The sequence below is a fragment of the Nerophis ophidion genome, linkage group LG13 (assembly GCF_033978795.1).
Source record: "Nerophis ophidion isolate RoL-2023_Sa linkage group LG13, RoL_Noph_v1.0, whole genome shotgun sequence".
NCBI classification, from domain to species: domain Eukaryota; kingdom Metazoa; phylum Chordata; class Actinopteri; order Syngnathiformes; family Syngnathidae; genus Nerophis; species Nerophis ophidion.
Genome location: NC_084623.1, coordinates 47052935 through 47068302, shown reverse-complemented (window position 1 = coordinate 47068302; position 15368 = coordinate 47052935). Strand labels below are relative to the sequence as shown.

The following is a 15368-nucleotide window of genomic DNA, read 5'->3' as shown; positions in this document are numbered from 1 at the left end:
TTTTCCATATCGCCCAGCAAGAGCGCCTTATATATGAAAAAAGATAAAAAATATTCATCAGCATCTTATAATCCGGTGCGCCATATTGTCTGGAAAATATGGTAGTTTGAGTGTTAATAGAGTGGATAGTGCATGTCCGAGTCGAGGTGCATCTATACACACGCATGAACTCAGCATGGGGTAAACTATCCTATGAGGGGATGTAAGTCGGGGTCAACGTCACAGCCAAGTCACGTGGAACAGGCCTTTTTATTTCCTGTCAGGAGCCTGCTTTTCCAAACTTCATTTGATGTGTCAGATTCATTGTCAAACACCACCACACACCATTAGTAATGTTTGTTTTAGCAAATGTGAGCGTTTGCTTGTGCAGGAGAGAGGAGATGTTGGAATTGCCAGAAAACAGGGATTGGTGGTAAAGTGTTTTGGAGTGGGGACTCTTATTAGGGGTGATGAGGCCTCAAAGTGTATCAGACAGCTTTAAATTAAAACATGTGTTTGTTTTCTGTTTTCTGCTAGTGAGTTTAATGCCAGTGCTCAGCACCCACAGTTGGGTTAAGTCAGGGGTGTCCAAAGTGCGGCCCGCAGCTAATTGTTTACCGGCCCACCACACATTCTGGAAATGCTATTGCAAAAAAATAAATAAAAAACATTTAAAAACGTGGACTCAAGTGAAATATATCGACAAAAAGTTGCAATCTTGACACAAAGCTGCCATGCAGGCAGTTTTTTTTTCTTTTGTCTATTTTTCTTTTTCTTTTTTTGCCGTTGCTCAAAAAAAAACATAAAAAACAATGTTATAATGAATTATTCACCAATTCAAAGCTCCAATTATTAAAAATATTTCACTTTAAAATGTTTTATGTGGAAAATATTGCATATATTGTGTTTGCCATACAAATACATCAACGTTTTCTTTGACAAAAGAGCATAGAACAGGCAAAATTATAGTTCAAACGTAAAGTCGACAGATATATCTGAAGTTGAACTCGTCACTTAAGTGTTGAAAGTAAAAAAAATAAAAAATAAAATATGTATCACTTAATGAGTGGGGCACCTTTTGGATCCCAAATATATTTAATGGGATTGTATTTATCTTTTCACTGTAATACCTCAAAAATAATAATAAATTAAAATAAGTGGTGTCCTGCATTATTGATCTTTTCAAGGCTCTACTTGCTTTCTGAATGCTTTGGGCAGTGGGGGAAATACTGCATATTTCAGTTTTATTATAAAAGTCAATCAATCAATGTTTATTTATACAGCCCAAAATAACTAGTGTCTCAAAGGGCTGCACAAGCCACAACGACTCAGATCAAAAACAAAATTGTCTTTGACAGAAAAGGCATACAACTTTTTTATTTTTTATTTAACTTTATATCAACCTGAAGTTGATATATTGTAGAGATTTACTGTAAGTGTGAAATAAAAAAAGATAATAATTTGACTTGTTTTTAACATTTTAATGACTTAGAGCAGGGGTGTCAAACTCATGTTAGCTGAGGGGCCGCGTGGAGAAAAATGTACTCCCACGCGGGCCGGACGGGAAAAATTATGGCATAATAACTTAAAAATACAACTATGACAACTTGAAGTTGTTTTCTTTGTTTTACTTTGGCCCAAAATAGATCAATCACATTCTAAAAATTTAAATACCACAAATAATCCTCTTGACAAAACACTTCAGGTTTCAGAAAACTCTGAAGAAAATAATGGTGCGGTTTTAAAAACACCCTGAAGAACACAATGACCTTAGACCTGATCTCAGTGTGTCTACAAAGCAATTAAACTTAAGTCCAACTTTAAGTCAAAGCCCATTGAGGATTGAACAAAAATTTGGTATTGCACTGGTGCGTCTCATCCGTGGCTCCCTAGTGCAATAACAACACCGGAAATGTGTCCCGTGGAAAACCGGCCGACCGGAACTCTCTAATAAGTAAAGTTCCGAGGGTGATTAATCTAAACTCACTACACCGGTATGTTTTAGTGCTTTCGTGGTGAGTTTACTGACAGATATAAGTAAGAACTTTACACTACTTTATATTAATAATGTCTATCTATCTGTGTTGGCCCTGCGATGAGATGGCGACTTGTCCAGGGTGTACAGCGCCTGCCACCCGAATGCAGCTGACATAAGCTCCAGCATCCCGGACAAGCGTTAGAAAATGGATGGATGGATGGATGGAAAATAAAGCATGAATAAAAACGCTTCTATGTATACACTACCTAATTTCTGATTACCACTGTAAAGTTTCTGTAAATGGCTTCACGGTGGCAGAGGGGTTAGTGCGTCTGCCTCACAATACGAAGTTCCTGTAGTCCTGGGTTCAAATCCAGGCTCGGGATCTTTGTGTGTGGAGTTTGCATGTTCTCCCCGTGAATGCGTGGGTTCCCTCCGGGTACTCCGGCTTCCTCCCACCTCCAAAGACATGCACCTGGGGATAGGTTGATTGGCAACACTAAATTGGCCCTAGTGCGTGAATGTGAGTGTGAATGTTGTCTGTCTATCTGTGTTGGCCCTGCGATGAGATGGCGACTTGTCCAGGGTGTACCCTGCCTTCCGCCCGATTGTAGCTGAGATAGGCGCCAGCGAATAAGCGGTAGAAAATGGATGGAGTTTCTGTAAATTCGCTTGTATAACCCATTTTCTTTGCAAACTAGAAATGGTATTACGACACCCAGTGGAAAAATTTAGAACAGCAGTTTCTTTAGTTTAAAAATGCACCTCAATTTTACACTCAGCATACTCATCTCGCGGGCCGGATTGATTGATTGATACATTTATAAGTAGATTGCACAGTTCAGTACATATTCCGTACAATTGACCACTAAATGGTAACACCCGAATAAGTTTTTCAACTGGTTTAAGTCGGGGTCCACGTTAATCAATTCATGGTAGAGCCTGTTGGCGGGCCCGATTGATTGATTGATACTTTTATAAGTAGACTGCACAGTTCAGTACATATTCTGTACAATTGACCACTATATGGTAACACCCGAATACGTTTTTCAACTTGTTTAAGTCGGGGTCCACGTTAATCAATTCATGGTAGAGCCTGTTGGAGGGCCTGATTCGGCCCACGGGCCGCATGTTTGACATCCCTGACTTAGCGCCTTCATGGTCCCTGGGAGCCCTCAAGGTAAAAAAGTAAATAAAAAATCCATATATTTTGTTAGGGTTTGAAAAAATTACAAATATCAAAACGGCCCCCCGCATGCTTTAATTTTTCTGTGTGCAAAAGTTTGGACACCCCTGGGTTGAGTGCTCTGTAAAAAAAAAAAAGAAGGGCGCTGCAGGCGACCACATCTAACATGAGATTTTTTTAAAAGAGTGCCATGCCGGAGTTTGACACACAGTATGCATCCCTTACATGCGTTTCAACAGAAAGTTAAAGCAACAACCATTGCTGCAATCTGACCACAAACACACCACCAAGATTGCCGTTTCTGTAGAAAAGTTGAAGAGTCCCTGAAGGCATCACGCTAACTAAACATGCAAGCAGGGGCAAAAGCAGTAAAGATGACTGACTAAAAAAAGTGTTGTTTTTTTTCATGATAAAGTTACTTACAGCACACACAAAGCGTAAGCCCCGTTGACACTCTCGCTGTCCCGTACCAGGAAGCTGCCATCTCTCCCGGCGCGGGCCAGCAGCTCCTCGGCCGCAGCTCGACTCAGGTCCCGGTGATACCACATCGGCGGTGCGGGCCCGAGTGGAGAAAGCCCGACGCCGCCGCCGCCGCCACCTCCGGCCATGGCCACAGCCCTTCTAACCGGCGTCAACTGCTTCCCGACTTGTCCGAAAAGCTCCCTCGCCTGCCTGACTTACGGCGGAGAAAAAAAAAAAAGTAAGACGGAGAGTTGGGAGGCGACGAGAGTTGCAAAAAACGTTATCGAGTCGGAGGTTTTGTCCGGGTAAAAACAACAAGGACGACAGGAAAGTTCCGTCAAGTTGTTTGCGTCCGTCTTGTCGGTTACTGAAATGCTCGCCACACTCCACACTTCCACGGAAATCTGTATATGTAAATCCACACTGGAAAGTTAGGAGCTGCGGGCAAAGACAACATGGACAATTCCGGTAAAGATTTTCCGAGTAAAAGTACGAATCGACCAATCTTCCTTCTTGTGTTTTATTTTATAAAAACAGTTTGCTTTGTATCCCGTAGCGTTTGTTTCTTTATAACGTTCTTTGGCAGGAGTAGATATTAGGATAGAGATACTACACACACTAAATAAATTAAAACACCAAAACCAAGAAGTGGAGTCCAATGGAAAGAAAACAAAATGTTATAGTTTAAAAGTGTTTTGACAATGCAAATGTTGGTTGTGATTCTAAATATAGACATCTTAGTTTATTTGCATAGCTCGCTTTTTGTAGGTCAACACAAACAGCACCAGTTAAAAGCCCATCCATCCATCCATGTTCTACCGCTTATTCCCTTTTGGGGTCGCGGGGGGCGCTGGCGCCTATCTCAGCTACAATCGGGCGGAAGGCGGGGTACACCCTGGACAAGTCGCCACCTCATCGCAGGGCCAACACAGATAGACAGACAACGTTCACACTCACATTCACACACTAAGGGCAATTTTAGTGTTGCCAATCAACCTATCCCCAGGTGCATGTCATTAAAGCAAAAAATTTAATACATTTGTAACAACTATACAGCGCATAATTATGACTTTTCATTATCATAATTTTGACATTTTGTCTAATCATTTTGACTTTGAACTCACAATTTTGACCTTTTATGACTTTCTATCTCATAATTTCAACTCTTTATCTCATCATTCCGATTTATTATCGCTTAATTTTGAAATTGTATCTCATACTTCATACTTATATTATAATTAGGACTTGTTTTCATAATTTTCGACTTATTGTCGCATAATTTTAACTTTCTATCTCATAATTTTGACTTTTTGTCTCGTAATTTAAACTTCTATCCATCCATTTTTCTACCGCTTATTCCCCTTTGGGGTCGCGGGGGGCGCTGGTGCCTATCTCAGCTACAATCGGGCGGATGGCGTGGTACACCCTGGACAAGTCGCCACCTCATCAAAGGTAATTAAAATTTTGATTCCATCCATCCATCCACCCATCCATCTTCTTCCGCTTATCCGAGGTCGGGCCACGGGGGCAGCAGCCTAAGCAGGGTAGCCCAGACTTCCCTCTCCCCAGCCACTTCGTATAGCTCTTCCCGGGGGATCCCGAGGCGTTCCCAGGCCAGCCGGGAAACATAGTCTTCCCAACATGTCTTGGGTCTTCCCTGTGGCCTAAACACTTCCCTAGGGAGGCGTTCGGGTGGCATCCTGACCAGATGCCCGAACCACCTCATCTGGCTCCTCTCCATGTGGAGGAGCAGCAGCTTTACTTTGAGCTTCCCCCGGATGGAAGAGCTTCTCACCCTATCTCTAAGGGAGAGTCCCACCACTCGGCGGAGGAAACCCATTTCGGCCGCTTGTACCCGTGATCTTGTCCTATCTCATACTTAAAACTTATATTATAATTAGGACATGTTTTCATAGTTTTGACTTATTGTCGCATAATTTTGACTTTTTATCTCATAATTATGACTTTTTATCTCGCAATTTAAACTTTTTATTCCATAATTACAATATTTTATCTCATAATTTAGATTTTTTTACCTCATAATTATGACTTTTTATCTCATAATTTAGACGTTTTATTTCATAATTACAACTAGTGTGTGAATGTGAGTGTGAATGTTGTCTGTCTATCTGTGTTGGCCCTGCAATGAGGTGGCGACTTGTCCAGGGCATACGCATCCTTCAGCCCGATTGTAGCTGAGATAGGCGCCAGCGCCCCCCGCGACCACAAAAGGGAACAAGCGGTAGAAATGGATGGATGGATGGAACTTTTTATCTTATAATGTTGACTTTTCATTACATAATGCTGACTTTTCTCTCATCATTGCGACTTTTTATCTCATAATTTTTACTTTTTTAAAATCTCATAATTTAGATCATTTAACCTCATAATTATGCCTTTTTAATCTCATAATTTTGACTTTTTATTTCATAATTACAACTTTTTATCTTATAATGTCGACTTTTCATTACATAATTCTGACTTTTCTCTTATAATTGCGACTTTTTATCTCATAATTTTGACTTTTTTAATCTCATAATTTTCTGTTATGAGGTGGCGACTTGTCCAGGGTATACGCCGCCTTCCGCCCAATTGTAACTGAGATAGGCACCAGCGCCGCCCGCGACCCCAAAGGGAACAAGCGGAACAAAATGGATGGATGAATGGATCTCATGACTTAGACTTTTTTTATCTCATAATTTAGGTTTATTTACCTCATAATTATGACTTTTTATCCCATAATTTCGGCTTTCTTACCCAATAGTTATGGCTTTTTATGTCATAATTATGACTTACCATAATGTATACAAAGTAGATGTATTTCTATTCAGTTGCAGAAATGGGATCCATAGGTACCTCAGCTTAAGAGTGTCACAATTTAAGATTGTTTTGAGAAAAGAGCTGTTTCTCAGCTAATTATTATGCTTTAAGTTGTCGAAAATTTGAATTACAGGCATCCATTAGTTGGCCGAGCGAATGCCGCAGGGAAGATCTGTTTTACACGCTAGCATTGGCTCATAATTATAGAGATCGACATAACTTTGTTTTCTAACCATTGGGATGAAGAAAGTGGGTATGAAGGACAGTGCTGAGGAAAAGAAGCGGATTATTTTCATTGAATTGAAAAAAGAAATCATCAAAAACAAGAAAAAGCTTGTAGCTAACATTTTGAAGTGATTCGAGCATAGGTAGCACTGCTAGTTTACACCATACTGAAGCAGAATGAGTCTAACTCCATCTAAGGACGTTAAAATAATAGCTAACTAGCGAACATTTATCAATGAAAATATGTACAAGCTGCGGATGGTGTGTTTGACTGGAAGGAGATACAGTAGAAGTCTGCTCCCCAAGGTATATTGTTATTAAAGTACTTCATAGAACTAAAAGTCTGTTTTTTCTTTTTTTTTTTAAGGCATTTTACATGTTAAAATTGTTTGGTTTTGGCAGGCCAAACACCAATTTAATTGATTTCAATTCAATTGAATTGGAGACGGTTTAAGGTACAAGTGTTTTGAGTTAAGCACTCCCTCGCAGAACCAAGTATACAACGAATATAATTCACAAGTCTGTTATAGCACAACTTGAAACCCATCTTTTATTTTCAATAATTGGAATTTGAAAATGAAACAAAACTAGTGAACTTAAACGCCATCGCACTCGCATGGTAGATTGAATTGAATTTGGTTTTATTTGCAAGCTTTGTGTTCTGGAGGATTCTAGAATAGCCGTGACTAAAGAAGTCAGTTGCAGCAGTCAAAGTATGAGTAAACTGGAAACCATCACCTTGCTCAAGAACACTAGCATGCGCCAGTGGAAAACACAACTACATTTGACTACTAATACCAAACCATATTTGCATTTTCCATATTGCTTAGCATGTCTGCCTCACAGCCAGCCAGATGGTTCTATGGGTTTTAACCAGGATCGGATCTCTGTGTGTGGAATTTGCATATTGTCCCCGTGCTAAGTTTCATTTATCAAATGTTGTCGCTTGAGGAGCTAGACACCTAATGCCAGATAGCCAACATTACTCCTACTTGAACTTTCAAAAGATGGATTTAGGATCATACAGTATTTGGTTGTTACTGTTAGGTTTATAATTATTTCTCAAGATAACTGTCTAACCTCACATGTTACAACATAATATTTATCCTAAAATGACATTTCTTCATTAATTGCACAACAACTTTAACTTTTGGAGCATTGTTTAATTCAAACATCATATGCGATGGTAAGGATAAAAAAGTAATGATTTTCTGTACGTCAATATTATTATATTGTTTTGAGAATTCCTGTTGTTGGTAAATGGATTTGGCTTTGCATAGTAGAGTTTTAACTTGCACTTACAGATGTAGCGACCAACTGTAGTTACTGACAGTGGTTTTATGAAGTGTTCCTGAGCCCATGTGGTGATATCCTTTACATACTGATGTCAGTTTTTGATGTAGTACCGCCTGAGGGATCAACGGTCCATAATATCATCGCTTAGGTGCAGTGATTTTTCCAGATTCTCTGAACCTTTTGATGATTTTACAGACCGTAGATGGTAAAATCTCTAAATTCCTTGCAATAGCTCGTTGAGAAATGTTTTTCTAAAACTGTTCAACAATTTGCTTACAAAGTGGTGACCTTCGCCCCATCCTTGTTTGTGAATTACTTAGCATTTCATGGAAGCTGCTTTTATACCCAATCATGGCACCCACCTGTTCCCAATTAACCTGCACACCTATGGGATGTTCCATATAAGTGTTTGATGAGCATTCCTCAACTTTATCAGTATTTATTGCCACCTTTCCCAACTTCTTTGTCACGTGTTGCTGGCATTAAATTCTAATGTTAATGATTATTATATTGTATGTTGTATTTGTAGCATATTCAACTGAATATGGGATGAAAATGATTTGCAAATCATTGTATTTTGTTTATATTTACATCTAACACAATTTTCCCAACTCATATGGAAACGGGGTTTGTATATATGTATATATATATATATATATATATGTATATATATATATATATATGTATATATATATATATATATATATATATTACATTTTAATTATTATATTATTGATTATTTTGACCCTCTAGATACCCATTTATTTAAAAAAAAAAAAGACTTTTTTAATTTTGTGAAGACACATGAGTTTTAAGTTACATGAGTTATTCTAAGCTATTTTCCCTGTAATTAATTTTAGTTGGCTGTTTTCCCCCTCAATATCAGGTCTTAATATACATAGTGTTAGTGACAAAAATGTCACCTTTTACTGTCATTATAAACACTAATTTTATTCACACTGTCGTTACACAATATAAACCGGCCTTTTTTGATTTCAGTGTTTAATTTTGGGGGAAAAAAAGTTGGTCACGTTTACTTTGAAACCCCAAAGTAAAAAAAAATGCAATTTAACATTTTGGTTAACAGTGGGGCTCAATGAGGACATTTTTGTACCGAGTGTGCGATATATGGGTAAAATGTATTCCCAGCATCTGATTGATCTACGACAACGTTTTGAAATATAATTAATAAATCTAGCATGAAACATTTTTCACTGACTGAGAATGATTCTGTATGGAGTAACAGAAGCAAAATTATGGCCAAAAAACAACAACAAAAGTACTAAAAAGTCCCAAATGTCATTTAAGGGTTGAATAGATTTATACACTTCATTGATTGATTGAATCTTTTATCAGTAGATTGCACAGTTTAGTACATATTCCGTACAATTGACCACTAAATGGTAACACCTGAATATGTTTTTCAACTTGTTTAAATTGGGGGTCCTTGTAAATCAATTCATAAATCAATACATGCTTCTGATAATAGATAAACTATGAAAACTGATTCAAGGAATGTCTGTTTATACTTTAACCTGCAACACACACACACACACACAGTACACACTCACACGCAAACACATTCCGAGAGAACTGGAAGCCAATAATCAACAAGCAATGGATCCCACTAACCATTGATGCTGGCCTAGAATGGTCATGTGATGATTCGACCTCTTGGACCCCAGAAACAATTCCCTCTGTGCAGTTTGATTTATAACCTAATATAGATGTGACATTCTCTTTAAAAGTTGATGCAATTATAGAAGAATCAGAGTCTTAATAGATTTACTCCAAAAATGTATAAGTTTTTCACTATGTCAGAAAGACATTTCTGATTCTGGGTATTCCAACCTTTTTGATTGATTGATACTTTTATTAGTAGATTGCACAGTACAGTACATATTCCGTACAATTGACCACTAAATGGTAACACCCGAATAAGTTTATCAACTTGTTTAAGTTGGGGTCCACCTGTTACAATCTTATTTAAATGAGAAAGTGTAAACGGTTGTCTGTCTTTATGACTATGTTTACATGGCAGGCCAAAGTGGCCCAAATCTGATTTTTTGGAAAACTTATTTTTTCTAGCTGACTTTTTACACTAAATGTGATCTTTATCAGACTCCAGTGTAAACGTGCACGGCCCCGATGTGGCCCCAATGTTGCTCCAATATGGCCCCAATCTGGCCTTGATGTAACTTGCATGCAAATAAGCAAATACACCATGGCGATCCTTCAACAATCGCTAGTTTTTCTAATTCAAAATACATATTCACATATTACATATAAACTAATATTTGCGCAGTATTGACTCGTGATGCACCGAAAATTCGGCCTTTGAAAATAGACATTGCTCACAAAAAACGGATGTTGTGATGAAGTATCCACTTTCGCTGGCAGGCTGCGTCTTTCCCCGCACACGGATGACATAGCTCACCCAAAAATGACGAAAAACTCAGCCAAAGGAGAACGGGTTGCGTTCAGGTCGCATTGCGTTAAGACTGAAGTCCCATTTCAAACGATCAGATTCCAATTGGATATAGACTACCATATTTTCCGGATTATAAGGTGCACTTAAAATCCTTTTTTTCCCTCAAAACTCGACAGTGCGCCTTATAACCCGGTGCGTCTAATGTACAGAATAATTCTGGTTTTGCTTACCCACCTCCAAGCAATTTTATTTTGTACATGGTGTAATGACAAATGTGACCAGTAGACGGCAGTCAAACATAAGAGATACGTGTAGACTGCACTATGATGGCAGTATGACTCGAGTACTGTAAACAACACCAACATTTTATATGTTCCATTGAGAATAGAAAACATTACACACGGTGCTCAAAAATATATCAAAATATTTTAGTACGACTTTGGTAAGCTATGAAGCCGCACCGCTTGATGGATTGTCGGCGCATAAAACCTAAGAGTATTATTATGGTGTATGTATAAGGTAAGACATATTATCTGGCGTTCTGTTTCGCATTACTATGTAAAAGCAACTTTTCTTACCTTCTGGTACCTGCTGATCTGTATTTTGGATCTGCATATATCCTGAAAATTTGCGCCAGTCCGCCTTTGTAATCGGTGGCGACACCGTAGTCGATAAAGCTTCTTCTTTTTCTCTATCTTCTTGTTATGGGACATTCATCTTCCGTAGTAGTGTAAAATTCTTACTTATATCTGTCAGTAAACTCGCCATAAAAGCGCTAAAACATACTTGTGTAGTGAGTTTACATTATTCACCCATGGAACTTTAGTTATTAGAGTTCCGGTCGGATGTTTTTTCACAGGCCATGTTGTTGTTTCCAGATGAGAAGATGCTACTCCGTTATTGATTTAAGTAAAGCCTAAATGTCATTAGAACAGTTAGCTCCATCTTTTGACACTTCATCCACTCCCGTCCTTGCACGATACACCGCTACAACAAAGATGGCGGGGAGAAGAAGCTGCCGAAGGTGAGCCACGTAAATAAGACCGCCCACAACACGGCACACCCGGAAGCGACTGTCGGAAAGCGGCTTGAAGATGATCTGTAAAACATAATCCTAAATGATTCCAGGGCGCGGCACCGCTGCTGCCCACTGCTCCCCTCACTTCCCAGGGGGTGAACAAGGGAATGGGTCAAATGCAGAGGACAGATTTCACCACACCTAGTGTGTGTGCGACAATCATTGGTACTTTAACTTTAATCTATACAACATTTTAGCCAAAGGACCACCATTACATGTTATGTAGACCACAAGGAAGTGTTTTCAATTCAGAATTAAAAAAAAAAAAAAAAATGACTCCTTTAATACGCACTATAAACCGGTGCGCCTAATACAAGGGTGTCCAAACTTTTTCCACAGAGGGCCGCACACGGAAAAATTTAAGCATGCGGGGGCCATTATTATATTTTTCATTTTCAAACCATAACAAAATATATGGATTTTTTTTTTTAATCCTTAGGGATCCTGGGGAGCATAGAGGGTCTCAGTCACAAAAATAAAAAAAAATAGTCAAATTATTATTATTATTTTTCATTTAATGCATTGCTTACAGTAAATCTCTATATCAACTTGAGGTTGATCTAAAGTAATACCTTTTCCGTCAAAGACAACTTTGTTTTTTATAGTAAAACCGAAATATGCAGTATTTAGATAGATAGATAGATAGTAATTTATTGATTCCTTCAGGAGAGTTCCTTTATTTAGCAATTAAAGCCCTCAAAGATCAATAATGCAGGACACCATTGATTTTAACTATTTAATATTTTTAAGTAATCACAGTGAAAAGTTAAATAAAATCCTACTAAATATATTTGAGATCCGAAAGGTTCCCCACTAATAAAGTGATACATTTTTATTAGTTTTTTTTTACTTTTATCTCTTAAATTTCAAGATCAACTTCCGATATATCTGTCGATTTTAAGTTTGAACTATTATTTTGTTTGTTTTATGCTCTTTTGTCCAAACTTTAAAGTTTTCATATGACAACCACACAACATATGCAATATTTTTTCAACATAAAACATTTTAAAGTGATAATTTTTAAATAATAAATCATTTTAAAATAGATTTTTTTGTCCTTTTTTTTGAGCAATGGAAAAAAAAGAAAATAAAGATAAAAGGAACAAAAAAAACTGCCTGCATGGCAACTTTGTGTCAACATTGCCAATTTTTCTCATTAGATTTCACCTCATTCCACTTTTTTGAAATGTTTTTTTTAATTTTTGCAATACTATCAATTTTGCAATTTTTTCACTATGTGTGGTGGGCCGTTAAACAATTAGCTGTGGGCCGCAAATAGCCCCCGGGCCGCACTTCGGACACCCCTGGCCTAATATATGAAAAAAGATAAAAAAATAGACCATTCATCGGCAGTGCGCCTTATAATCCAGTGCGCCCTATGGCCAGGAAAATACACCTCCTGATGTGGCCTGAATCTGATGTGAAAAGGTCAGATTTATAGCACTTTAAAGCTTTTAGACTGGCAAAAAAATCTAATCTGTGTCGCTTGAGAGCAAAGTAATCAGATTTGGTGTGCAGTGTAAACGAGGCCCTTGTGTCAGTCCTGTGACCGACAAGTAATCAGTCCTATCATTGTATACCCAAAGTAATATGGGGTAGATCTCAAGCCTCCCTTGGTATGGAACATGGATATGCTGTAGGTTAATGTTATAAAATGCACTTTATTGGTAAATAATCACGTATCAACTGTCCAAATGCAGTTTCTATGTATACCAAAAAAGGTAAGGCAGGGGTGTCAAGAGCTAATTTAATCAACAAAAATAGAGCAAAAAGGCATGATATTGAAAAAACAACACAATGTTTAATCTTTTAATTTGTCCAAGTGCAGCGATGAGTAGAATAAAAAATTTGGACACCCTTTTTACAATATTGTTTTCTAAAATTGACTTGAATATAAAGCAGTATTTTTACCCTCATATTTGCTTTACAGCAGGGGTCACCAACGCCGTGCCCGCGGGCACCAGGTAGCCCGTAAGAACCGGATGAGTCGCCCGCTTGCCTGTTCTAAAAATAGCCCAAATAGCAGCACTTACCGGTGAGCTGCCTCTATTTTTAAAATTTTATTTATTTACTAGCAAGCTGGTCTCGCTTTGCTCGACATTTTTAATTCTAAGAAAGACAAAACTCAAATAGAATTTGAAAATCCAAGAAAACATTTTAAAGACTTGGTCTTCACTTGTTTAAATAAATACATTTTTTTTTTTTACTTTGCTTCTTATAACTTTCAGAAAGACAATTTTAAAGAAAAAATACAACCTTAAAAATGATTTTAGGATTTTTAAACACATATACCTTTTTACCTTTTAAATTCCTTCCTCTTTTTTCCTGACAATTTAAATCAATGTTTAAATCTTTTTTTTATTGTAAAGAATAATAAATACATTTTAATTTAATTCTTCATTTTAGCTTCTGTCTTTTCGACGAAGAATATTTGTGAAATATTTCTTCAAACTTATTATGATTAAAAGTCCCCAAAAAACATTCTGGCAAATCTAGAAAATCTGTAGAATCAAATGTAAATCTTATTTCAAAGTCTTTTGAATTTCTTTTAAAACTTTTGTTATGGAAAATCTAGAAGAAATATTAATTTTTCTTTGTTAGAAATATAGCTTTGTCCAATTTGTTATATGTTCTAACAAAGTGCAGATTGGATTTTAACCTATTTAAAACCTGTCATCAAAAGTCTAAAATTAATCTTAATCAGGAAAAAATACTAATGATGTTCCATAAATATATTTTTTAATTATTCCAAAAATATTCTCTTCTTTTTTTCGGTTGAATTTTGAATTTCAAAGACTCGAAATTGAAGATAAACTATGTTTCAAAATTAAATTTTCATTTTTTCCTGCTTTCTCCTCTTTTAAATCGTTCAATTAAGTGTTTTTTCATCATTTATTCTCTACAAAAAAAACATCCGTAAAAGGAAAAAAGATGTACGACGGAATGACAGACAGAAATACCCATTTTTTTATATATCCATCCATCCGTATAGATTTATTTATTAAAGGTAAATTGAGCAAATTGGCTATTTCTGGCAATTTATTTAAGTGTGTATCGAATTGGTAGCCCTTCGTATTAATCAGTACCCCAGAAGTAGGTCTTGGTTTCAAAAAGGTTGGCGACCCCTGCTTTACAGGGACTTCTACATACAAACCAACAGGTGGCGCCAAATGACTTCTAACAATGTAAGTCAGAGCTTTTCTTTCTGTCACACACACACACACACACACACACACACACACACACACACACACACACACACACACACACACACACACACACACACACACACACACACACTGGTAGCCTGAAGATATGCAACCACGGCACGACCACTCGACAAAAATGGCTCGATGTTAACACAGGAAGGATTATGAAGCAAATTTTAAAATGAGGATTGTTGATTGATTGATAGGTTGATTGGCAACACAAAATTGGCCGTAGTGTGTGAAAATGAGTGTGAATATTGTCTGTCTATTTATTTTGGCCGTCGACGAGGTGGCGACTAAAATTGATGGATGGATGAATTTCAATCAATCAATCAATCAATGTTTATTTATATAGCCCTAAATCACAAATGTCTCAAAGGACTGTACAAACTATTACGACTACAACATCCTCGGAAGAACCCACATAAGGGCAAGGAAAACTCACACCTAGTGGGCAGGGAGAATTCACATCCAGTGGGACGCCAGTGACAATGCTGACTATGAGAAACCTTGGAGAGGACCTCAATGTGGGCAACCCCCCCCCCTCTAGGGGACCGAAAGCAATGGATGTCGAGCGGGTCTAACGTGATACTGTGAAAGTTCAATCCATAGTGGCTCCAACACAGCCGCGAGAGTTCAGTTCAAAGCGGATCCAAGACAGCAACAAGAGTCCCGTCCACAGGAAACCATCCCAAGCGGAGGCG

The 15368-nt window shown here is 37.6% G+C and overlaps 1 protein-coding gene across 1 annotated transcript in view; it reads right to left on the bottom strand.

The window, feature by feature from the left end:
• Positions 1 to 4033, bottom strand: part of inppl1a (inositol polyphosphate phosphatase-like 1a) — a 57096-nt gene extending 53063 nt beyond the window's left edge. Inside the window, exon 1 of the mRNA XM_061919119.1 lies at positions 3567 to 4033. Coding sequence (XP_061775103.1) covers positions 3567 to 3751 — 185 coding nt within the window. The 5' untranslated portion in view covers positions 3752 to 4033. The remainder of the gene's footprint in view (positions 1 to 3566) is intronic.
• Positions 4034 to 15368: the final 11335 nt, after the last annotated feature.